The 26,372-nt window shown below is 39.9% G+C and overlaps 1 protein-coding gene and 1 long non-coding RNA gene across 3 annotated transcripts; one reads left to right on the forward strand and one right to left on the reverse strand.

The window, feature by feature from the left end:
- Nucleotides 1-11,454: 11,454 nt before the first annotated feature.
- calca (calcitonin/calcitonin-related polypeptide, alpha) lies at nucleotides 11,455-13,530 on the forward strand. Of its 2 annotated transcripts, none has more exons than XM_049561401.1 (4): nucleotides 11,455-11,508; nucleotides 12,050-12,141; nucleotides 12,478-12,603; nucleotides 13,168-13,530. In XM_049561401.1, the coding sequence occupies exons 2-4, from the start codon at nucleotides 12,062-12,064 to the stop codon at nucleotides 13,343-13,345; spliced, it is 384 nt and encodes a 127-aa protein (XP_049417358.1). In that variant the 5' UTR covers nucleotides 11,455-11,508; nucleotides 12,050-12,061; the 3' UTR covers nucleotides 13,346-13,530. The 2 variants fall into 2 exon arrangements, with proteins under 2 accessions (XP_049417358.1, XP_049417350.1); XM_049561393.1 differs by having other exon boundaries at nucleotides 12,475-12,603; nucleotides 13,168-13,526.
- LOC125879491 (uncharacterized) lies at nucleotides 11,613-17,637 on the reverse strand. Its single transcript, XR_007447947.1, has 5 exons — nucleotides 17,481-17,637; nucleotides 16,938-17,092; nucleotides 13,959-14,061; nucleotides 12,020-12,162; nucleotides 11,613-11,800 (listed from the first exon to the last, which is right to left on the reverse strand). It is a non-coding gene; the product is annotated as an uncharacterized LOC125879491 (long non-coding RNA).
- Between the last annotated feature and the right edge of the window lie 8,735 nt (nucleotides 17,638-26,372).

The raw sequence follows: 26,372 nt of genomic DNA on the forward strand, positions 1-26,372 counted from the left end.
AAGTTAGAGGGACAATAGTTGAAAAATGGCCCCTTCCCTATTTCCTACCCTCCTACTTCTGTCCCACACCTATCATCAACTTGACCTATATTTTAATCTCAATTACACACCTGTAAAGTTTTGTGACTGCATCTTGCAGGGTTGTGACGCTTTTGTGTTGACAAAACCTGCACATTCATGTATTTTCGTAACCACTTATCCTATTGGGGGTTGCGGGGGGCTGGAGCCTATCCCAGCTGTCATTGGACGAGAGGCGGAATACACCCTGGAAAGGTTGCCAGACTATCACAGGGCTGACACATAGAGACAGATAACCATTCACACTCTCGTTCACACCTATCAATTAACCTTGTCTTTGGACTGTGGGAGGAAGCCGGGGTACCCAGAGAAAACCCACACTGACACAGGGAAAACATGCAAACTCTGCACAGGGTTAGAGCCAGGAACCCTCTTGCTGTGAGGCAACAATGCTAACCACTGCATCAGCGTGCTGCCCACTGATAGACAGACAGACATATTAACACCTGGCAAAAAAACAGCTTCTGTTGTAGATTCCGCTACAGTTGGTGTCACCAGGACCACATTTTGCCATGGCGACACACACAGACCCACGAAGTGAAAACAATACTATACAACGCTGCAACGTTTTTTCAGCTTGTAATTATTGTGTTCCTGAATTAATTGACAATTTCTAAGTGATCCAACAAACACTGAGAGAAAAAAATGTGAATAGGGCTGTGTATTGGCTAGAATTTTGGCAATACAATACGTATCATGATAAAGGGGTTACGATTCAATATATCGTGATATATTATGATACTGTAAGCAAGGTGATAAATTGTGATTTTCAAAAAAATGTAATTCTAGGAAAACTTTCATAGTATAAAGAACACTCAAGCATAAGCATAAAGTGAGTAAAACTTTTTCAGACAATCAGAACAGTGGAATCAGCATTTCTATTTATCACAGTACCTGTAACATCCAACATCATAGCACTACATTTTGTGCAGTCTAAGCAAATGAATTAACCTCTGCCTATATCATTAACAAAATATAAGTGCTTGAAGGATCCTTGAAGGGTTTAAACATAACACAAAATGAACCACTGCCACAAACAGCTTTTCTTTTTCAATATATGCAGATGAATTAAGACAAGGAAGTACTGACAATTTAACAGAAGCAGAATGAAAATGTGATTATAAGTTAGTGAGCACAACAATTTCATAGTCTATTTTTGTTTTCTGTATCATTCTCACTGCACGTTCGCCCACTTTCTTGTCTTGTTACATTTTTTTCCTATTATTCCTTGACATCAGTTTCACCCCTTCTTAAAGAAACTGGCCTGTTGCCAATCCTGCCCAATTTAATTCATACTGACAAAAACTGTCTGATGTCAATGACTGCATGTGCATGTGCTCATGGATCAGAGTGCTGGTTTCCACTGTGAGCCAAACAATATTTTAGAAGAACATTGTAACTGTAATGCCTTGGCATTTTTACAAGTTTAATAGAGGGTTTGATGAACTGCAGTGTGAGTGTGTGACTTTTATGGTGTGCTGCCCCCTAATTTCTGTTATTACTTGACATCTCATTCAACTCCTTATATAAATGGGCCCGCTGGCAATCCTGCCCATGCAGCTTTAATTCATACCAACAACTTTTGGAAAAAACAACATGGAAACAGAGTGAACACACACATTACTGAAAAATTCATCGGACCCCAAATCAGCAAAAATATATAAAAATATACTCACAAAATGATCAAACAAATCTTGGAGAGGGACGCATCAAATGCAGGAAGATAGTTTTTAAAAATCCAATCCATTCACTGAGGTAACTAAGGAGTAAGCACGTTTTTGTGTAACTCTGTTTTGTCATGAAGCAAATAAACTTTGCCCCAGTAAGCTGCTCAGTTTCCTTCACCCAAACACCTAAAGGTTAGGTCATGCACTAAGTTTAGAGGTCAAAGGTTAAGGCAGGCACAACATTCCAAACTTGCATAGTTGTGTGAGATTTTTTTCAAGCTTAGTGGCTAAAACCTGAAGTCAGCACAAGACTGTGTGTGGATGTTTTAAAAATGAGTGTAGATTCTTAAGACTGCAGGACAGTATTGAGGTTGTAGCCAAATAAAAACATGACTGTTAAAAAACACATCTACCAATTTTTAACATAATCCTTTTAACTCACTCTACAATTGTTTATTCATTCATTTATTTTTTGCCTAAACAGTTTTCCTTTATGGTGTAGACGGAAGTGGAGAATGGACAGAGCTTACAGGGGGTAACACAGGTAAATCTCATTTCATTAATGGGGTTTTAAACTATAAACTATTTGCACTTTTGTAAAACCATGCTCCTCACTTTGCTGTGTGATCACTTCATCATGACTGGCTTCTCATTAGACATGAAGTTGTTTATCCAGCCGTTCCTTCCTGCTGAGGCAGCTGGTAAGCTTTTTTTTTTTTTTTCCCTGTGATGCCTCAAATGGCCTCTACAGACCTCTCCCAATCATTCAGATTTGTTAGGGCTACCTAATGAGGACATTCTTGCAAATTACTTCATTGCTTCCTGCCAGCTCCACAGACTCAAAAGCTATCCTGGAAGTGTTAAACACATCTGTCAGATTTAATCAAATAAACATCTTTTCACTGTCAGTGGCTGGATTAAAGCGGACCCATTCTGCTTTTCGTCATTTTTTGTCATGTGTATAATGTTACATTAACCATGTTTACATGCACACTAATATGACAATATGCAGAATTTGATACAGTCATGTAAACATCATATTCCAGTGGATAATACAAATTAGGCCTTTTTCCGAATGTAGCATTTTTGTGATGAAGACATGGGATTTGATGGTATTATTCGGGTTTTAGGAGCATTGTTAGGATGCATATACAGCACATTCAGAATACGCATCTCAGTTGGGGCTTCTTGCTTGTTGACACTCAGCTCTTTGCGTTGTACAAACCACCAGTTTGCAGGGCTGGGGTAGAGATGCATGCCCAGAAAAAAAGCCCACATATCTGGGCGGAAGGAGAAACACACTTACTTTTAGACATTAGGAAAGACTTGGATACAGGTTGGTATGCACAAAGAGGAGTGCCAGCAGCCATAATCCCATACGCACTGTGCATACATTTAAAAAAAAAAAAAAAAGATTTATCTTCATATCATGAAAATACAATTGTGATGAATGTGCCTGAGATGCACTTTTTGGCTGTGTCCACTTACTATGATGCAAATACATTTGGATGCCAATGATTGGTGCATGTGTCAAGGGCCGGAGGTCAGTGTATGATAAACATTTCTGGTGCTAAATTGTGATGCTAGCAATACTGTGTTACTTATCTTGTGTGTTAGCAAACAAAAGTAGTTCGAAATGAGCAAACGAAAACAGCTGAGCATTTTTCAGGCTTTTGAAATGAGAACGCGAATATGACTCAGCAGTGAAGATTACGCAGAGAGCAGCAGTTTGTGCACCAAGTCTGCTAATGTTACTGCTGCTAGCATTAACGTTACAACGTTAAAAGGCAAAGGTGAGGGTCTAGGTGTGCTGCCGCCTGGCATCGCAGTATCTCAGGGACCTGTATCTCAGCGTCAGCAGCAATGCTGGTTTTGTACAGACCATGGTGGTGAAGAGTGAGCTGAGCAAAGCTTTCAGTTTACCAGCTGATCTATGTTCCAGCCCTCACCCATAGCCGAACTTTGGGTGTGTCTGAATGAATGAAAAATCGTAGCTACAATCAGCTCTGGAGGGTGTCTGGGCTCACCCTTAGAGACAGGGTCAAAAGTTCAGACATGTGGAGGGAGCTTGGATGCTTCTTTGTGACGAAAAGAGCCAGTTTATGTGGTTTCGGCATCTAATCAGAATCCTCCTGGGCACCTCCTTTGGTGGTTTTCCTGGAATGTCCAACTGGTAGGAGAACCCGAGGACAGATCCAGAACATGCTGGACAAGTCATGTAGCTTGGAAACGCCTCAAGATAATCCTGTTAGGAGCCAGAAAATGTTGGATAAGTGGCATAAAATGGATTGAATGGATGGAAATGTAGGATCCTGAGTTTTTGGAGCTTGACCTACAAGGACTGAAAGTCAGGATATCTTGGCCTCTGTTGCATCTATTTTTACCATTCTTCTTTTAACGTCAGTTGCAAGTAAAACAAATACCCCCAAAAATAAGGTATTTTATCACACTGATGCAAAGATCCAAAGTGTTTTTATTTCACAATGACCTATGCCAAAAGTATTAAAAAAATAGCTACTGCCATAGAAAGGGTATGGACTGTCCTACGGTGTACAGTATATACTATCATATCCCCAACCTGACAGTATCCTGGGGTTAATTTAATCCTGTCCTGATCAATATATGCAGTTACCGCATGTGTGGTACAACAGCATCTGTCTTTACATTATAAAGCCATTTGCAGAGAGTTCTTCCTGCTTTGCTATACTATGGGGCATGTGTGGCATGTTCAGTTGGGTGGGTCCCTTGACTACTGCAGCTGTACAGTAAATTATTTACCATCCGGATGACTGGAATTATCAAGTGCATGGGGAAAATCTAATTTCCAACCTTCCCTGGTAATACTAATGCTGTCCAGAACCTCTTCTTTCCAACAACATAATGGCAGAGGCAGGAAGATCAAGAGGTCTCGTAATCCCTCTGCAACTACTGGCCAGGTGTTTAAATGTTAGGTTAGATTTGTTCAACTTTCTAATGGAGAGCAACAGGTGTAAGTCTCTTTGCTAATGGATACTTCACTTCATGTTTATAATTCCATGAACCTCAACTGTAACTTAACGTTCTGTTGGAAGTACAGAAAGTGATCAGTAAACCTTTTTTAGGTACTTCACATCCATTAGAGGTCACTTTTTTCTCATCATTCCCCTCATGGAGTCCACCATGTTGTTCTACAGTATCCCAGGACAGACAAATCAAACACTGGCTCTAATATGGCCGTTCGTGTTTTCACACTGGCCACCATAGTTCTCTTACATGCTTGGCACACAGGAGAAGTTTCAGTTCTGTGACTGCATCACTAGATGCCAATAATCCTTCATACTAAACTTTTAACTAACTGGACGTTCGCCTGCTTTCTCCATTCTTTTGATACCGGTGTAGATTCAGAGGTCATCCAGCTGCCAGCACCATCCTATGACAATTATTCTGTTCTCACTCTTAAAAGCTTGCTCCTTTAGGACCGGACCAGATTACTCATCCCCAGAACAACTATCCTATTTGTGTCTATAAACCACTGCCTCTGTCAGGATTGCAGGGTTTTAGAACCTGTGTCCTCATATCGTGGAAAAGATGCAATTCTGTCTTACAACCTTCATGTCAAAAGCTTACAGGAGTGCAAATGGAGCCACATTTCCAGTTCTATACGTTTTTGGTCCCACATGAATCTGTTACGTTGTGGTGAGTTGAGTGTCCATGCTACGGTATTCATGCAGAGAGGGTAGCACAGTGCAATGTTGGTACTCATTTTTATGTGAAACTGCACTATGTCTCTGCCTGCTTAGACTTATCCTTTCCCAACACATTAAGTTTTACAAAAAGAGGACGTTATCTCCTAATACAAATTCTCTAGGTTTCACTTCCATTTTTATTAAGGATCTGTCCAGTCTTGGACAAGGAGCATTTTTTTTTTAAACTCTAGCTGACCTGATAATTGCCTGTAATGTCAAGACTTATTCAAGGTCCCCTCTGCAGGTGCTAATGGCTTCTGTTCAGTCAGCTTGCCCTTTTAGATTCAACACGCGCTTGAAGCCTCAGAAGGGGGAAAAAACTTTGCACAGGACTGATGTACATTTCACCTTACAATGATCCATTCAACTCTTAAATTTCCACAATCCTCACGTGCTAACTTTAATATTTAATATATGACTGTGGGGTCAGTCAGGCTGATTATTGACTCTTGCTGCCTATTCCAATAATGCAAGGTGTTGATATGAGAGAGCTGTGTGGGAAACTGTCTTTTTATTCTCAGCCAATAATGGTGCTGCTTCTTTTTGAGAGAGGAGACATTCACACTGACTCAGCTGAGACTGTCACTGATGAGCACTGCACTGAGCATAATACTGTCCTCTCTGTCATGAATGCTCTCCTGTGTTGCAATTAATTTTCCAGGCCAATTCATGGCTAACATTAGGGAATGTGAACAGTGTGAGATAATTGCATTCTTGACAATACACTTTTCCCCTTGGAATGTAATTTCTCTGCCTCAGCTCCCTGGTCAGAGCAGGCGGCGGTGAATAAAGGCCTGCGAGCAGATTGACTGCTAAACAGTGTGGAGAGTATTTACTTTTACACAGACTGGTGTAGAGAGGCTGTTGACTTGTTAAAGGTGTCACTTGTCATGGAAGAAGAGACATCAAGACAATAATCATTGTGTGTGTATTAGCTGGGAACTCTTGCTCAAAAGTCTTTAGTCTTCCATGAGCAGTTTCTGGCATCATGTGGAGCTGCTGAGGACTAATTTAGTGCCTCTGGTATAGAGCCTGCAGGTCTGCTCAATAGTACTAAAAGGCTCATTCACGCTAATGAGTTTCCTTGTGATGCAAAATCTAACTGGGAGGCAGGGTGCTTTATGACACATCATCCAATATTGTTACATAAGGGGAATTACAAGCTGGCCTGAGACCAAGTGGCCAGTAATTAGCTTGGAGAAACCGGACGGACACTACTGAATTCTGTGGGAAAGTTTAGTTTGTCCAAGGACACCTCACTGTGATGCTATTCCCAAACAAGAAAGGCATTATTTTATCCAACCGTATATAATGAGCAGGATGAAAATGGTTCTTTAGGTTAAGTCAGGGATAAAACTTCTTGCAGAAGCATAGGAAGATCAAATCTACTTTGTATTCTGTACACTTCAGAAATTGCCACCAATTGACCTTTTGCTAAGCCCCACCCCTTTATGATGGTCCGACAAGCTGTGGGAGTAAGCATGGAGGCCACACTGTAACTAACTGCACTCCCTGAAGAAATATTATCACATAGTAGTGATTCCAGAGAGAAGCAGACAGAGGGGTCTACAGACTGAAGGATATATCCAGGATGTCAAACTGACTCAGCAGCAACAACAGATTTAAAAGACAAAGATAGTTAGAAGATAAAGCTCAACTATAGGCTACAGATCACAGTGAAAAAGTGAACCACCACATCACTGGTGATCGCCACAGAAGACAATGAATATAAAGGGAAACTTTGCTGATATCAAACCAGCTGTGCAGCATCGCAGTGTGTGCAGATGAATGGTTTATGGCTTTGCCCAATTTGCCACTGGATAGGCAGATATCTCCAGGGGAAGTCAAACAACTTTAATCTGCGCACAATGCAATGACCCACAGCTGGATGAATATCAGCAAACTTTCCCTGCTTCCCTTGACTGGTTCCTATACAGCAGGCTTGGTCTTTTTTCATTCAGTAGGCTATATCTTCAGTAACTAGCTAGCTAACCCTACACTTTTTGGGATTTGATTTTGGTTTTGGAACAGAAAAGAATAACGTATATCATTTTTCCAACCTCTCCAGGTAACGAGTATCATTAATACATGACGTGCCCCAGGCACAACATTTAGCTCCAAATCCACAAAACCAGCCTGAAAATGAAGGAAATCTTAAATGATTGCATTAGAGTCAGTGGAACACAGCTGTGTTGTTGTTGGACCCTGGTCTGAGCCGGCCTGATGCTACATTATGATTGGCCAGCCTGTGTCTGGGGCGGGACTTAAAATTACTTAAAAATTACTTTAAAAATTACTAAATTACAATTTTGATTACACTTAAAATTGTTCCTCAGTGTTTAGTGAGGCAGTATTATATAGAAACGTGAGGGAGCAGCAGGGTACAACTGGACCTGATGGCATACTGACAAACATACAGTGGTGGAAAAAAGTTTTCGGACACCCCATGCATTTGTGAAATATTGCATTAAGAATTACTTTTAGGTCTTCAAGTGCAATTTCTTTTAGCACAGTCACAGCCAAAATACTAAATAAATCCTAAAAAAGCCATTAAAAACTTAAAATTGATTGGTTCCATAAAAACACATAAGAAATTTTGAGTATAGGGTCATTTTGGTACCAGTGATGAAGATCTTTCTTTTTATTAAAAGACACAATTTTTGTTGCCAAGCTTTGTGTCTACATAAAGCCAGCACATTTGAAAGTTCTTCAGACACAAAAATGGCTAAAACAAGGAACCTAACGCAGGAAACACGCCTGAAGATAAAGATTCTCAGCCAGGAAGGGTACAGCTGCCGCCAGATAGCCAGGAAGTGCAGATGCAGTCCTTCAGCAGTTGGATACACTCTGCAGAAATACAGACGAACCAACAGCTTGGAAGACAAACCAAGATCTGGGCGTCCAAGGGTTTCTTCAGCAAGAAATGACCGCATCCTGATCCGCACGTGCAGGCAAAACCACTGAATGACATCACAGGAGCTTCAGCAGCAGTGGTCAAACCAAACTGGTGTCCAGTGTTCCACCCGCACTGTACGTGGCCGACTTTTAGATCATGGCTTAAGGTCCTACAAGGCTATCAAGAAGCCCCTGATCAATGAGAGACAGAGGTTAGCCATCGTTGGGCCCAGGCACACAAGAACTGGACAGCCAGGAATTGGAAGAAGATTTTGTGGTCAGATGAGTCCAGTTTCCAGCTTTATCTTCCTCCTACTAATGTGAGGTGCATGAGAAGGCCAGGTGAAGCATTATCTCCAGCACGTACAGTACCTACTGTCAAGCATGGTGGAGGCAGTATCATGGTTTGGGGATGCATGAGTGCTGCTGGTGTTGGTCATCTCACTGTCTGTGATGGCACATTGAACTCTACCAAGTATTGTACCATTCTCGAAACCCATGTGCTCCCTTCTGCGCGTGCACTGTTCCGTCGAGGTAAAAACTGGATGTTTCAACAAGATAATGCCCCTTGCCACACATCCAAGGCCAGCAGAACTTGGCTGCAGGAGCACAGTATCCAGGTCTTAGAGTGGCCAGCTCAATCCCCGGACATGAGCCCCATTGAAAATCTGTGGTGGATTATCAAAAGGTCTGTTTCAAAGCATAAACCAAAGAATTTAGAAGAATTAAAAGCAGTAATTCAAGAAGAATGGGACAAGATTACCCCTCAACAGTGTGAAAGGCTCGTGGGAAACATGCCAGCCAGGATTAGAGCTCTACTACGTGCCAATGGCAGGACTACTAAATATTAATTTGATGATGTGATGGTTTATTTATTTTTTGTTCAGTTTTGAACACATTCTCTGTTATTTGTTGACTTTGATACCGACAATGTTGAGAACTGACATATTGAAACTGTCAAGAATTTAGTTTTGTTAGTTTTTCTTGTAAACAATAAACAAAAAAATATAATTTGTATTTGTTTGTATCTGTCTAATGCAGCCACACCTTTTGAAACACAAAAAAGATTTTTCCACAAATATTTCATGATAACATTTGAGATTGTGTAAAATTTTAAGGGTGTCCGAAAACTTTTTTCCACCACTGTATTTTATAGTAACACTATTGTTGATTCAGTTCTGGATTATTTGAGGCTGTTGTTTTGTGTTATTAAGCAACTTTCTGTGAAGTGTCTCTTGTAGTAACAGCTGTTTGTCCATGGCAAACTTTGTCTGCACTTGGCCTTTGACCCTGTTCCTCTTACCACACTAAAAATGCAACGTGAGTGAGTGACTGCAATAAAGGCTGTCAATTTTTTTTCCCCCTTTTTGTTAGTTTAACACATTGCTATCTGGTAATATGTACTGAAATATGACTCACTTGTATCTTTGTAAATGTAATGAAATCTTGTGGTACTGCCAATTTTTTGTCCACTCTTTATGGGTGAAAGTAGGTATTGCACACCTTTGGAAGCCATGTCTCTCATTGGCCTTAGCCCTGGTCATCCTAACTACTTAAAGATGAAATCACACCACATTAAAAATCATATTGAAATATTTTAATAACAGAGGCACTGGTGAATTATGTTTAAAGGTATACTATGCAGGATTGTTGATAACCATTTGTAAACACGCTCACCAGTGCATGTGAAAGTAAAAGCCAACCCCAGATTCCCCTCTCATTTGGCTGTGGTCGCTACCTTTATATAAACTCCCCACCTCACCTGAGAGCAGTGGGTTACATGCCCTTAAAGGTCCCGAACACAGAAAATGAGAAAAAAATAAGAATATACCACAGACTGTATAAAATAATGGATGTAGCTACTATGAAGTCACCTATTGGTTTGTGGCCTCTCGTTCTAAAGCCACAAGTTCGGCATTTCAGCTGTTGCCATCTTGGTTTGTGGAGCCAGAAGTGACCATATATGGATGAGAGGGTGAAGCTGTGGAGCCAGGAGTGGATCTGACTCACAGACTGTAGTGACTCCTCACAGATAGCCTGTCAGTCAAAGTGGCCCATCCTTAATAATGTGTAACTTTAACCCTTAATAAAATTCAAACAGGTGAGTTATACAAAAATGCATCCACTGTACATTTGTCATGAAGGGGGAAATTAAACCATTTTTGAACCAGGCTGTAAATGTATTTATTTCTGCTGTAAATCTGGGCATTTCAACATGCAGTTGTGTGGGAACTGACTGGCTTCTGGAGCCAGCCTCAAGTGGCCATCACAGAACTTGACGTCGGCTTCCTTTTACAGCGCCGGAGGTTGCCGCTTGGAGCATACAGGCAGAAGGAGAGTCTCTGCAGATACAGACATCGCCACACACTTCTAGTGGGTCATAATTGATATTTGAGAGTTAATTTCTGTATGAGTCTATACATTGTTTTTTAGGAAAGCCCTGCATAGCAGTGGTGTAGTGGTAGATGATGAGGTGGGTGTACTGCTTGATAGGTGGGAAGGGTACCAGGGAGAAAGTGGGTATACTATCCTATATTTTCAAATGGCTTTTTGGCTCATAGGTGGGTATACTATTAAGTGCCAGAAAAAGAGGTGGGTGTACCCCATATACCTGCATATACCCTCCACTTCACTGCTGCATAGTGCATCTTTAAATTTTCTGACCATTATAATTATACACACTGTATGTATCAGGGGATTTACAGTTGGCTGGTCCACATGCACATAGCATATTAGTCCTCAAGAACAAGAGACACTGACTATAACAGTGAGATTTTCCTTTCTCAATGGTTTCCTACTCACCCTGCTTAAAGAATGACAACTACAAATGATGCTCCTGACTGGACTGATTCAAATACCTGGCAGCATTTTGTGAATTAACCACAGTAATGACTATACATTGATGTCATTTGTGTGCAAGCTCTTCCATTGGCTTGCTGTAAGTGACGTAGGACTTCTGATTGGCCAACAGTTTGAGGTAAAACATCTGACTGGCCAATAGACTATGATCAAGTGCTCACTCACTTAATATAGGAACCTTCGGGGAACATATATAAAAACCCTGCACTGTGGGGAGTGCTCAGCAGATTCACAAGTGAGGCTGTCATTTGATTCTCCATCACCAGAAGATCTATCATCTTACAGTGAGTATAGATAAAAGACTGCTTTAGCTAAGTTAATTGTGCAAATTATACTGTTGATACTAAATAGCAGATATGATGATATGTTTTTGGGAGAAGGTGGGAACTGAGTGGACTGGATAGCCACTGGTGGATACTGGTTGCTATAAGAAGGGAGATGCAGCTTTGTTGGTGTGATGACGTTATACTATCTATGTAAGGCTACAGCTAATTCAGCTAATGGACAGAGCTGCTGGCAAAGCCTCCAGTGTCACTATATCACTAATAACTCTTCTATCTGCCTCTGCAACTTCACCTGCTCTAACAGTGAGGGAGTCACAGAGAGGGACAGAGAGAGAGAGAGAGAGAGAGAGAGAGAGAGAGAGAGAGAGAGAGAGGATTCATATACCTGTGAATGTATGCAGTAGATGAGAAATCCTGTACTAAACAAAACACGTTTAATGGAGTGAAATATTGCAGACACAGATCACACAAAATCCTTTAAAAAACTTCTCTTTGCAACAATTTTCTTTACCTTGTTTGGTATTGTATGTGTTTTCCACAGGGAATCAGAATAATGCTGAAACTCTGGACTCTCCTTTTTGCCTCTGCGCTGATCATCTGTCAGATGTATGTCTCGCAGGCAGCTCCTTCCAGGTGAGAGTTGTGACATTATTCCTAAAAGTGTACAAAAAAAATGCTTTGTAAAAACATTGTCACTGTGTCTGATATCTTTTGATATGTTTAAGAATATTTCTGCAGAATAATTTCCTTGTTTATCACAGCTAATCAAATAGTTTTTATAAATTGAATTTCCTCAAAATTCTTAAGATCAGTTTGCATGCTTATATATATTAAAAATGCCATTTAACTTTGTGTTTTAAAAAGAACAACTGTTGTATTTATGTGGACGAGTTACACAGCTTTTAAACCAGCACTGATGTGGAACCAGAACCACAGAGATCTGTCTAATTAAATGTGCATTTTCAGAAGTAGTAAGATGGAGTCAGATGGAGTCACACTATCCAATGATGACGCCCAGAGGTTACTCAGAGCTATTAAGGAGTTCATGCAGATAACTTCAGATGAGCAAGACCAACAAACAGCTGATGGAAACAGGTATACTTTTTTAATATTTTTATGTATCATCATAGTATAGTTCACCTTGTCTATAATAAATAATCAATTTATTTACCTAATCCGCCACCAGTTCAGCACCATATAACACTTTTATTTATGAGCCCAACAGCTCCGACTTGTTGGTGTTTAGTAATTATTAAGGTATTTAGTGAACTTATTGTAACATCTGCTCTCTGTCATAATCCCACAATGCATGGACTGCTCTTATTCATTCATTCATCCATCTATTTAATCAGTATTGAATGATGTGCCTGCAAGACAGTGTCCTTGGTCAGAAAACTGAGGAGTGCATGATATCATGACATCGCAGAACATGAGAGAACATGCATGATAGACGTTACTACAGAGAATGACATTGAACAATAGCATGACAACTTAATTATAATAACTTTGTATGCCTGTTGGATATGTTAGCATGCATTAGAAGCATTCATTTAACGCATGACATTTTAGAAAAACATCATGCATGTAGTTATTAACATTTATCTGCATGCCACGGTTACTGTAAGCCTGTTTCTGCATGTTTGTCTCCGTCTCTAACAGCTTGGATAGACCCATGTCTAAGCGCTGCACCGGCTTAAGCACGTGTGTGCTGGGCAAACTCTCCCAGGACATTCACAAACTACAAACCTATCCCCGCACCGACGTGGGAGCAGGGACGCCCGGCAAGAAGCGAAGTCTATCTGAGCAATTTGAAAGCTACATCAACTCATACAACTGAAACTCTCCCTTTCTAGCCCATCCCGTCTGTCTGAGTTAACTTTTGCTTGTTCGCCCGGCTCTCTCCACTCACAAGACTGCTGATGCATGTGGATCCTATCTTCCTGACTAACTTCACAGAAACGTCCTTGCTTTAATTTCCCCCCTGGCAGACTTTAGATATTAATAGAGACTTGAAAACTTAGTTAGTTATAGAAGTGATGTTACTTTGACAGTTTTGTGCAATAAAATACAGACACAACTTAAAAACCTTTCTGATGTGATTTTTCACTTCATAGTGACGATGTTTCTAGTTTAATAACTTCATCTTCGACATGAAAGCTGTTTTTTATTTGAGATTGAAAACATACAATACTCACTGAATTAATAAATAAAAGGAGAAAAGGGTAAGCATGACTGTACACACACTATTATTGCAATATTTTCCTCTACGTACTTCCATGGTGATTAATTTGTTGCTGATGAAGCTACATCATACTGTTTAATGTCTATCATGAAGATTTCTGACCTAATCTTGAGTATAATAATAAATTGTGTTCACTTTCTTCTCCATTGTTAAAAGTAATACAACAGCACAGAAGCGGGCATGCAACACAGCCACCTGTGTAACCCACCGTCTGGCTGACTTCCTGAGTCGGTCAGGAGGACTGGGACACAGCAACTTCGTTCCCACCAACGTGGGTGCCCAGGCGTTTGGCAGACGGAAGCGGCACGGCCCTGTGTGAGCACACAAGCAGATACATGGTATGTTAGTGCTCACTGAAGCTTACTATGTAAGTACAGGAGAGCCAAACAGACTTACAGTCAGTAAAAAGGCCTCTTACTTGAATTCTTTTAAACACAAAATATACTTGGATTTTAGATTTTTGGTGTTACATAAGTGCATGGTAGTCTTTTACACACTTTTACACATCCATCAAAGGAAACTTTAAAACATACTATTGTCAAATTGGTATGAAATAAAGCCAAATGTTGCACAAAAAAAATATTCTGAATATGAATCTTTTTAGAAGTTGAACTAATTTCTCTGTTTTCTATCCTCTCTTTGGCTCTCTAGGACCAAGTGCCTCCTTTGAGTGACAAAACTCCATCATCATCTACCTGCCATCACCTGGAAACAAGAGCATAAAATATTCACCAAAAACATGGACTGATCTCTTGCTGTCAGACTACCACCACAAAGTTATCACTGTTAATCTGTACTTAAAACAGAGAAATAACTAGCATTGGTGTCATTGTCATCATGGAAAGGTAACTGAGAAGATATTATCTTTTGCTAAGAGGGATGAGAAAGGATTTCCTCTCTGTCTTGGGTTGTGACTGTATCTGCAGTATACAGTGTGTTGAACTGGAAGTCTCATACTGAATGTCTACACTACCAACAAAACCTTCAACAACTGTGGCTGTCTTGTGCCTTGTTGTAAAACATGTCATTAGATTTCATTGTAGTGCACAATGCAAGTGTGAAAAATGTACTTATGATTCTGAATATTGTAATAATCGTGAAATGAAAGCAGGAATAAATTGTATTTTAGCTACATTAGGCTTTCGTGTCTTACTGTGCTTTTGTTTGACTGGGTGATATGAGCTGTAAACCACACTGAGATTTCCAGCAGCACTATCTATTCATTTCAGGTTCACGTTATGCGGTATGAAAAACAAAGCAACATCAAACCATACATGACATTCACATTTTCATGGAATTAGAGAGGACATACTGAATTCCCTACAAATACATAATTGGACCATCTTGAAAGAATATTTCTGAAATAAAAACATTTTTGTTAATTGATATTTTTTGTTACAAGATACAATGATATGCATATCACAGACATTTGAACCCATGTGTTTTATTTTTCTACACCTAGCTCATTTTGCCCTCCAGTGGTTATAATATGTTACTGTCACTGGATATGGAGCCTCTCAAGAATAAATGCCTTAAATGAGGGGAATGTTTAGCTTCTCATGCAGCATCACATCACTATATATGTTCTTGCAACGTTTTTATGTTGTTTCATACTATTGGAAATGGTTCAGTGCCGTTTCTAGAGCTTCTTACTGACAAAAGTAGAAGGGCTGGGTGTTATTTTACAAAAATTCCATACTAGAAGACTCAACAATCATGCACCATGGAACAATACGGCAACCTTAACCATACTATCTTTGGGCATCTTGGCAGGAAGTTGCTTAAGGTAAATGCAACTTTATACTATGATACTGATATAAATGTTGTGATATAGTAATTTTTTTAAAGATTAATTTTCTGGCCTTTTATGCTTCTATCAGATAGGACAGACCAGCAGTGAAAGGGGGAGACAGACAGGGGTTGACATACAGCAAAGGGCAGTGAGCTTGAAGGGAACCCACGGCCTCTGCAAGGCCTCAGCAAGGACAGTATCTGTGTACACGGGACACGTGCTCTACCCACTGGCCTATTGGACACCCTGTAATACAGGATTTTTTATGGGTATATCCAGATGGGGAGGTGTGTTTTTTGCAAATCCACCAAACTGAATATGAATCTTTGCATATTTTTGTAAAATTATTTAAAAAATGTTATTATAGCCATAATCCAGGCCTACTCAATAACATTTCCAACAACTCTGTCTAATACACCAAGAGAGATGTGATAAAATCTCTGATAGCTGACAAATTTATGTCATCTCAACATAATGCTGAATTTAGCAGCTGACTTCAGTAACATTAGTAATATAAAGTGGTAGTAAAATAAATGACATTAGGCATTAATTTTATGTTATGAAAGAGGTAGCCTACAGTATATCAATAACACATTCTAAACCTAGATTACTCAACATATAATACATGGTATCCTGCTGAATTTAATTTATAAAGGGCAATTTTCTAATGTAGGTTGACAATGCAGTCAGACAGGGAGAGACAGAAATCATGTACTTACGGTGAGTGACAGACCTGTCATTCTAGGTGTCTTTTTGTTACGCAAATTCTGATTTGGTACTTCTCTGCTCTTCAAACTCTTTTGGTGTTAATATTTCTTACGTCACCCCAAGTTAGAGCAGTGGGTGCATGAAAATATGGGAAAAACCCTGTCCTGTATTGATTCAGTAAGAGGCAGTGCATTTTATTTTGTAATACAGGACAATGTGGTATTATTGTGATACAGTATCGGGGGTATCATATTGCTCTTTGTCGGTAGGTGATGGAAGATGTACCACTGATGACAAGCACAATCCTCTTTTGTTCTGGGGGTATATTCAACACAGTTGTTGAAGCAGCAAATTTAGCTTAGTCTGGTAGTTAGTAATGAAACAGATGCAGACAGTACCAGCAACAAGTTCTGGAGCCATGCAGGGACATTTTAGAAAATGCTAATTTAACATTAGTCAAATATTTGTTAAAAAAAGAAAAAGAAAAAGTATTTGATAAAGTGAAGGCAAACTACTTTCAAAAAGATCCACCACTTTCCAAACTAGTGTTCAAACCTCAATCCCAACCAACAGTTACTCAAGTGATGTCACTTAAGGCCATTTATCAGATTTCACACAGTGCTTTCTGGAGCCCAATAAAGCTTTATGCCATTTTTTCCACATATGCAGTACACTGGAGTAGCTTACCTGTAAACAGGTGTGGTAGTGAAAAATAGCGGAGCTCCCCTTTAACTGTAACTGAGGCTTGATTGGATAGGGGGCGGGACGTTGGGTCTGTGTTGCCCCAATTAGGAAAGATCAGGCCCAGCGAGTGTTTTCCTCTATTGTGTTACCCAGGCAGTCTGTGGCAAAGAAAATAATTTAATTGGTGATACAGTGGTCACACTTATTTTTTGTTTTTACAGTGGTAATAAATTAGAAATGGCTCAGTGGACAAAAATGCAACCAAGTCCCCCGAAATTGTCGTGAATAGCAAAGAAACAACGGTACACCAACGCCTGACGCTTTAAACCGAGAGGGAGTACGTTAGCATGCCGCTATCACCGGACAGCTAAGCTAGCTAGGTGCTATGCTAATGCTAGCTAAGTTGGCAGTTTGTCTACAGAGAGACAACGTTAATTTCCTTGGACAAGGAAAAAAAGTGGCTTGCCGTGGTTTTCAGCGATGACAGCTATGGACACAAAGTTTGCCTAACCTTAACAGTTATAAAGTTATCAATAATGAACTTACAACGGCTGCGACTATCAGAGGAATGGCGCACTTTTACCGGAGCAACGGCAAACTGCGTGGAGACGATGGAGAGCGCAGAGGTTACTATGGAGACGCCGGAGAAGGTGCAGGGCAGTCTGGCCACAGCTCAAGAGTTCACCTGACCTGAGGAAGTGGTGCTTCAACTCGAAGTAAGTAACCTTATTTGTTTATTTGTTTTAGACATTGCTTTGCTATAAAACATGTTGTTATTGCTGGTTTGTTAGCTTGGCCCTGTATGTGGCGTTTGCAACGTCTTGGCATTGTTTATCAACGTTGATGGACAGGCTAAACTTTAAAGGTGTGTTTTATGATGTTGAGCTCATGAGGCTAATGGCTGACTGTGGAGGGTCATCAGCTCATCCTGTTTACCTGAGCCTCTTCCTTCAACTGGGATCGCATTGATATTTCCCATTTTGCACTTCCAACAATCAGTGCATTGCTGATGTTGCTGGTTGTTAAGTAAAATCATGCATTGCCACATTCCCTAATGCAAGGAGGGGATGGTATCTGTGCTAAGTAGCCTACAAATACACACACACGAGCCACTTTATTAGGTACACAATTGCGTGTTAAGACATATAGCTAATCAGCCAATGATGTGGCAGCAACCTCAATGAATTTAGTCATGTAGACATGGTCAAGACGACCTGCTGAAGTTCAAACTGAGCATCACAATGGGGAAGTAGGGTGATTTAAGTGACATTGAACGGCATGGTTGTTGGTGGCTGGTCTGAGTATTTCAGAAACTGCTGATCTACTGGGATTTTTTAATGCACAGCCATCTCTAGTGTTTACAGAGGATGGTTTGGAAAAGAGAAAATATCCAGCGAGTGACAGTTCTCTGGGTGAAAATGCCTTGTTGATGCCAGAGGTCAGAGGAGAATGGCCAGACTGGTTCAAGATGATAGAAAGGCACCAGTAACTCAAATAACCACTCGTTACAACCAAGTTATGCTGAAGACCATCTCTGAATGAGCAACATGTTGAACATTGAAGCAGGCTACAGCAGTAAGACCACACCTGGTGCCACTCCTGTCAGCTAACAACAGGAAACTGAGGCTACAATTCACACAGGCTCACCAAAAGTGGACAATAGAAGATTGGAAAAATGTTGTCTGGTCTAATGAGTCTGGATTTCTGCTGCCACATTCAGATGGTGGGGTCAGAATTTGGTGTAAACAACATGAAAGCATGAATCCATCCTGCCTTATATCGATCGTTCAGGCTGGTGGTGGTGTAATGGTGTGGGGGATATTTTCTTGGCACACTTTGGGCCCCTTAGTACCAACTGAGCATTGTTTAATCACCACAGCCTACCTGAGTATTGTTGCTGACCGTGTCCATCCCTTTATGACCACAGTTTACTCATCTTCTGATGGCTATTTCCAGCAGCATGTCAGTATGGACCAAAATCTTTGAAGAATGTTTCCAGCACCTTGTTGAATCTATGCCATCAAGTATTAAGGCAGTTTTGAAGGCAAAAGGTACCCGGTACTAGCAAGGTGTATGTAATAAAGTGGCCAGTGAGGGTACATGTAAACTGCAAGTCATTGTAAATTGAGTTTCTAGTGTCTTACAGATTAGTGCTTAACTCAGCTTTAAAAAAGAAATAAGGATAACATCAAACTATGTTGTCACATTGGTTACTGATTTGAGAAGCCAGCTAAACTGTGTAGGTTTAACATATGAATAGTTGGTCACTAAGTGGTTTAACAACTTTGACTGAGTTTGCGGCCATGTAAGTGTATCATAAACAGCCTGTGAAATAAATATGTAAAGAGTTTTTCCTTTTCTTAGCAACAGCTGTCGGATGTTGGGTCCTCCACTTTTGCAAATGTTCTGTTATAGTAACAGTCAGTCTGACCTTTTTCGGCGGAGCAAAGGATGTCCCCAGGAACTATGGTGTTACAGGCCTAACAGCCCCCTCGAGTGCTGTCACTATTTCTCTAGGGTTCCTGTGTAACAGACCCTGAGCTTCACGGCTGCTAGTCTTTCCTAATTGACATGCTTGTTATAGTAGTAGTTTGACTTTGTCTCTTTGGGGAGAATATGCTTTTTTAAACTTGGATTATTATGTCATGAACAAATACATTGTGTTGTGTTAATTGTAGCGATGTAAAAAAAAAATGGACATTAGTTTCTGTTTGTTTCTAAATCAGATGTTGACCCAAACTGTGGAGAAATGGTAAAGAGGGTTGTCGAGATGATGAGACACCTAAATGACTTGTTAGGATCCCTATAGAGAAGTCATATAAACTCACTAGTGTAGATGTTAGTTGGATCTGTATTTACCAACATAGGATTTTCACATCAGACTTGAAAGTTTGGCCACAAACCGTAGTATTTGTAGTCATTTTGCAAGTGCCTGACAGTTTGACTTCTGACATGTTCGTATAGTTTGGAGGTTTAGACATCTGGTAGCCATTTTAAAAATGTCTTGTGTGTCAGCTGGACAATATGACGGTGTGGAGTATTTAGTCCCAACGACAGACAGTATCGTCTATCTGCAGACCTGTGTCAGGCCTGGTAGATACAGATCTTAGGTTTCAGTATATAGCTTAGTTTCTGCTATTTTTGGAGCCTTTGTTTTTGCAGTTTCCTTCTTTAAACTTACTTGGTAAACACCAAGATTAAGATTTTAGCAATTATAAATATCTGTGCACTTGTCCTATAAGAAATGTACCTATACTATACAAAATATGTTTTAAGTTCAACAAAGAATGGACATAACAGTAACTCTAACATACTTTTTATGTCCAGTCTAAAAGAAGTTGTGAATGTTGAAAAACAAACTTTATCATGTCTGTGGTGGCTGAAACTCATTCAAAAGAAGGGTGTGTATGAAATTTGCAGCTCTCTCCCCTGAGTGTTGACCAACAACACATATCTCAGTTGATTAGACAGATGAGAATGGGGCTACTCTTAGATGTGAGTAGCCATGTGCAAACTCCCAAACGGAGCTAATGAAGGAGACGAGGGCTGCTGTTAGAGTTAGTTCAGAGCCTCAGAGGAGCTGTTGGAGATGCCAGATCTCTTGAGCGTCTGGGGACGAGCATCTGTCACTTTCGCCTCATCACCATCTGGATGACAAACTGTGAGTCAGTCAGAGTGACAATGTCTTACTTTTCTTGTTAAGCACAGGAGCACAGACTTTCTGTGGGTGTTTTGTACAAAACTTTTCTATTTAGCTTCCATCACAGGGAGAAAAGGCAACAGCAGGTCCTAATGCAGTACATCGCCAGAATGATTAAAGTGGAATATGGTGACAAGCAACTGTCCAATGAATGTTCGTATCAGATGCTGACTTTTCTCATGCAGTTCTATTTTTGATTGATGCTTCTCCAAAATGTCCAAACAGCCCATCTCAATAATGTACCTCTTATCCTTTATGAAAAAATCAGATGCAGACATCCTGTTTCACACTTAACCAACATTCACTCCTGGAAGCTACCAGCAGTCTTGCCTTATTGTCAGTAAACAGCTCCACTGGAGGATATGGTGTTTAAGAGCCTTGCTCAAGGGCACCTATGTGAGGAACTGGCAAGCTCTACTCATTCGTTCTCTTCACCCGGATTTATTCTGCCAGTCCAGTCTTCAAATTTGAATCCCTCTCGTTTCAAAAATGCACTCACCACTTTCCATCACTTCACATGTTAAATATGGCTAAACTAAGCCATTTGAATATTTCCATTTAATTTCTCGTAATGTGTAATGTATGTAGTGTTTCTGCATTTATAACAGAATGGAAGTGAATTTCAAACCTCGGGGAAATGTGTGGCCAAATGCACAAGTTGTTAAAAGAGGTGCAAGTGCATGAAAACCCACTCTGTTTCTCTTTGCGCTCCAGTGCCACCCTGTGGCTAAAGATGTGATAGCATGCAAAGATGTGTTGTGTTGCATGTGGGTTACATAAAGAATTGTCAGAGATAAGAGAGTAAAGATCGTTTGAGTTGGTCTAGTGAGAGAAGGTCATTTTTTGTATTGTCAGTGCCATTGCCTGAAAGTCAAGATAACTGTATTTGAACACAAACAGTGCCAGTGATGGCAATTGGTCATTGGTAAGAAGAAAAAATTAAGTTTACAACAGCAGCTTCCAACATACTGATGTTAACCTGCATGGTGTCCACCAACAGAGGGAGTAATGTTCCTGTCCCTGTGCTTGTGCTCTGTTATGGTACTGGGAATCAGTTCTGCTTTGCCAAAGGACAAAACAACACTCTTTATGTAAAGAATTACCACTGTTAATTGAGCATCAGCCAATACACTCATACCTAGATCTGTCTTACCTTAAGGCTAATGCTGAGATATAAAATAATGTATGTTAACACAGTATTTAACAGATGTTAGATGTAAACATTCCTACTATGGCTAAACATTTAATCAAGATATTACCGAATTGGCAATATGGGCAAGAGCAATATCCAAATCGCAGGGGCAGCAATTTTTATTTTTATTTTATAAAGGTGTGGTGCAGTGGTTAGAGGGTTCCTGGTTTGCATGCCCTCCCTGCGTGGGGCTTCTCCGGCTTCCTTCTACAATCCAGAGACATGCAGGTTAGGTTAATTGGTGACCCTAAATTGTAAATGTGAGCATAAGTGGTTGTCTGTCTCTATGTGTCAGCCCTGCGATAGTCTGGTGACCTGTCCAGGGTGTATCCTCATTCGCTCAATGTCAGCTGGCCCCCCCACAACCCCCAACTGGATAGGCGGCTACAGAAAATGAATGAATGCATCATACCATTATATATGAAACATTGTGGTGCTACAGAGATGCCCAAGTCTACAAATCATATTCTAGAGCATGCTTGTGTGGTAGAGACTCCAGCAAAAATTACATCACCATTGTTTGTTTGTTTGTTTGTTTGTTTGTAAAATGAAATGCAAAAATTACTATTTTGACTAAAATCGTGCCTCATATCACAATCACAATATCCGTCGAATCACAGTATGATGGGTTTTTTTTGTATATCTTGCAGCTTTGATTGATACTAAATTGTTGTTTTCACCTGCATCAAGGTGGGTATAGTTAGATATCATAAGAATACAGATTTCCATTGGCCCTAATTTACTCCACTACCAGTTTGTTTTCAACCTTGTTCCTTGAACCTTTACGCATATTTGTTTTTGTTTTTTTTTTTTTCTTTTTAAACACCAGTGTAACTGTCCATACAGTAATCATTGACACATTGTGCTGATTTAAACCGTTCATTCTCTCAGTGAGGCTGTCTATGCTAATGCGGTCTCGACACCAATAAGGATTCTCAGTTCTCAAAAACACATTCTGCCGACTTGAAGAGCCTTTTCAATAATACAACGCTTTCATATTATATTCATAATGCGCTACGGTGAACACTGCACCCAAGTCTGCTGGGTTTAATTTAATGTAATTTCAGGGCCTAATTTGGCTTCCTACATGTCAGTGATAATGAAACTTTTGTATTTGATCTAGATACCCTCCATTTGGCTTTTCGCAAAGGCAAGATTTCAAGATGAACTTTGTGCATAGCATTAAATTCAAAGACAAAGATAAAAACCAGCAGGGCTCTACTCTCATATTTACTTTTTTGGAGCACTGTAAATTTCTGTCTTTACTAAAATTAGGGACCACAATAATTATTTAAAAAAACATTTAACATTAATCACACAGTATGCATAAGACGCAGGGGCAAACACCTTAAATCTGGGTTGGGCTTCTTGCATTTTATCCCGTCTGAATCCAGCTTCAAAATCTGCTTATTTAATCTTAATCCTTTCAGAGCTCTTAGTGAAACTATGTATATTTAATGTTCAGCTTTTTATAAGTTACTAAAATTATGAGTAACTATAAAAATCTGTAGGTTGAGGAGACAGAAACAGTTTGGAGGGGCAGCCGCATTCATGTGGACAAATTGTAGCTAATAAGGAGAACTTTTGTGCCACATATGATCAGTTGGTAAAAATAAATAAATAAATGAATACATAGCAGCAGAAGATATCTAATTTGCACACAGAAATAACAATACTGACTTTGGCACAACCTATTTTCCAAAAGCAGTTGGCTTGGGATACTACAGATTTTTACTCAGAACTAAACATTGATTCACTTAATTATCAAAATGATATTAGAGAAATCGTAACTGCGAGATTTTGACTTCTGAAATGAAATCAATTTTTTAATTACGCAAAGGGAAAAAATAGGATTTTAACATGTGGTGAAAGGAGTATAGGCTGTCCAAGATCTGTCAAGGTTTATCATACATTAACATTTACTAGTCTCTACTTTAATGTAAATGTTACTCTCATAATTGCTTATTATACATCCTGCTGACCATCAGCCTGAGTGCATACCAGAAGCAAATGCCACAAACTTCATAAAAACTTATGGCTCTATTGATTTATTAAAAAGAAAAGTAAAACGTTGTATCTTAAGTGGTGTAATGTCTTTTCAGATACTCAAGATGGCAGCAAAGAGCCATACAACGCCACTACTCCGTTAATCAATTTTCTATTTATGAAGTCCACTAAAAAACTGTTTTGCTGTTTTCTTTTCTTCTGTGCCAGATTTATGCAGTACATAATTAATGTAGAGGCCTTTCCTCTCCAGTTGTAAATCCGTCTAATCAAACAAATTATTCCAGCAAGAGAAAATTCACGGAATGTTTTATAGTGTGGCGATAACTAAATTAATTTGTGTATGAGGTGGGGATAATTGATGGTGTCTCAGTGTCCACAATGAACGTATTGAACACTAAATGGCAGTATGTTGTCTCATCCAAAGTGATCAGGTTTCTCTATTACTCCAGAGCTGGCCTGTGTCTGTGAGTATGTCAATATCTCCATGTGCTATGCACTGATGTGTATATGCAGCCAGGTTGTCGATAATGTTAACCACTCCACCTTAGTTTTATTACACTAATTATTTTAGCAATTTTGACAGCTAAATCAGAATAATGTCAAGAAGTCAATTCACTGTCCTTTTTAATATCGACTTAATGCATTGTGGCAGCGCTATTGATCGAGTTTAAGAAAAATCATCATGAATGCTGTTATTCTTATCATACTTGAGAGTAAGAGGCCTTCGCTTCTCTGTTTAACTACAGCTTCCTTGGCACCGTGGTTACCAAACGCAAGCCGTCACAGCCCTTTCGGTCACTTTCACTAAGGCTTATTTACCATGTGAAGCAGATATTTCTAGTCAACATTAAACAGACATTGCACAGCCTGCGTTGTGCTCTGTCAAAGATTTAGCTCCTTGCAGACCTCGCCTCTCTCCCTCTCGTTTTCTCTGAAGGCCCCTTTGTAGGCATACTGTAGGAATGCCCCGTGCGTACTCTGAAATGTAAAGCGGGCCCTCTATTCATATATGCATGCACGCAGCTACTGATCTGTTTAATTGTAAATGACAGAGGGATTTATAAAATACTGTGCTTGATAAAGATGCCTGTCCGATACTCTCTAAAGGAGACACATACAACATGCAGTCCTAATTGTTGGATTTCTCATTAGGGCAGCGCCATGGGACCTTGCGAGATAATGAAATAGCTGTTATGCTATGGCGTTCATCTCGTCTTATGTGTCTTCTGATCATACATGCATATATAGAAGCTGCATTCATAATCTTACAGCACAACTGGCTATAGTATTGCTCGCAGCTCATTTTGATGTACAGACTCCTTTTATACACAGTTCAGTGGCTATCAAACATTTGGAGAATCAAGACTCAGGAAACAGAAAAATATGCGTCATTTTAAATAATTTACAGATTTGTAAATAGCTTAATGAATTATTATGCTGTTGACAGTTGAATTATGGACATGAGCCAGCATTTTGCTACTTGTCGTTATGGATTTTATTACTTTTTATCAAGCTTCAAAATGTGAAATAAAAAATTAAATCATGGAAGTGATGGACAGTATTAATGTGCACTTAAATGTCTCATTATTCCTAGTCTTGGAAAAAGTTTCTGACACTATTATCATCATTATACATGGACACATACAGACCTCACATTAATCTGCTTTACTCTATTTTGCATACACAAAAAGAATGCTGTTGTATGCGTGATTTAACAATTAAAAATCTTTGTAATTACTGGCATGTGTTCCTAAGTGGTTGTCTTAGACTACAGAAACACAACCTTGTATGTAAAGCCTGGACTGTTTGACCTACAAACTCCATAGCCAGCCTTTGCAGTCCAATTCCTATGATGCAGCTGTAAACTGTAACCTCATGGTCACCCTACACAGAGAATTCCTTCTTTCACAACTATTGTGCAGTTCGGAGGACACCATCACACGTCCCACCTTTGCCCTTATATCACACGCCACAGATAGATGCTCACACGCTGCTCATATTGTCTCCCAGCCACACTTTTAACTTCAAAGCCCCGCTCACCCTTGTGTCTCAGGAGGAATGGAGGTACCATAGCAGGCAGTCTTTGCTGCTTTGCCATGGTTAACTATGACCGCGGGCTGGAGCACCTCCCCATGCCTCCTAATACCAGAGTGAGGGGGGGGGAGGAGAGTTGTGTCCTGTAGCTCGACAGCACGCTGCCTTGTGCCTTGCCACTGCATAACCTGTCCCTGTGAAACAGAGGTGCATTATGCGCCACGTTACAAGGCTACACTTGTGGAGAACAGTATGTATAATGAAAAGCATAGGTAACATGTGTACCAAGGTGTGTTTGACCAGGATGGCTCAGTATGGATTTCTTAATGAGAGTCCTGCCACGTGTAATAATAATAATACATTTGTGTATCAGAAAAAGAGACTGGAGGAGTTGAATTGTGTAACTTTGAAAGGGAACATCAAGCACATGGTTCTAAAATCGATGAAAAAGAGAATTTCTTCAAGATTTTAAGATGTGTCTGCATGTGTGTGATGTGTTTGTAGG

Source organism: Epinephelus fuscoguttatus, linkage group LG2, assembly GCF_011397635.1.
Source record: "Epinephelus fuscoguttatus linkage group LG2, E.fuscoguttatus.final_Chr_v1".
Lineage (NCBI taxonomy): Eukaryota > Metazoa > Chordata > Actinopteri > Perciformes > Serranidae > Epinephelus > Epinephelus fuscoguttatus.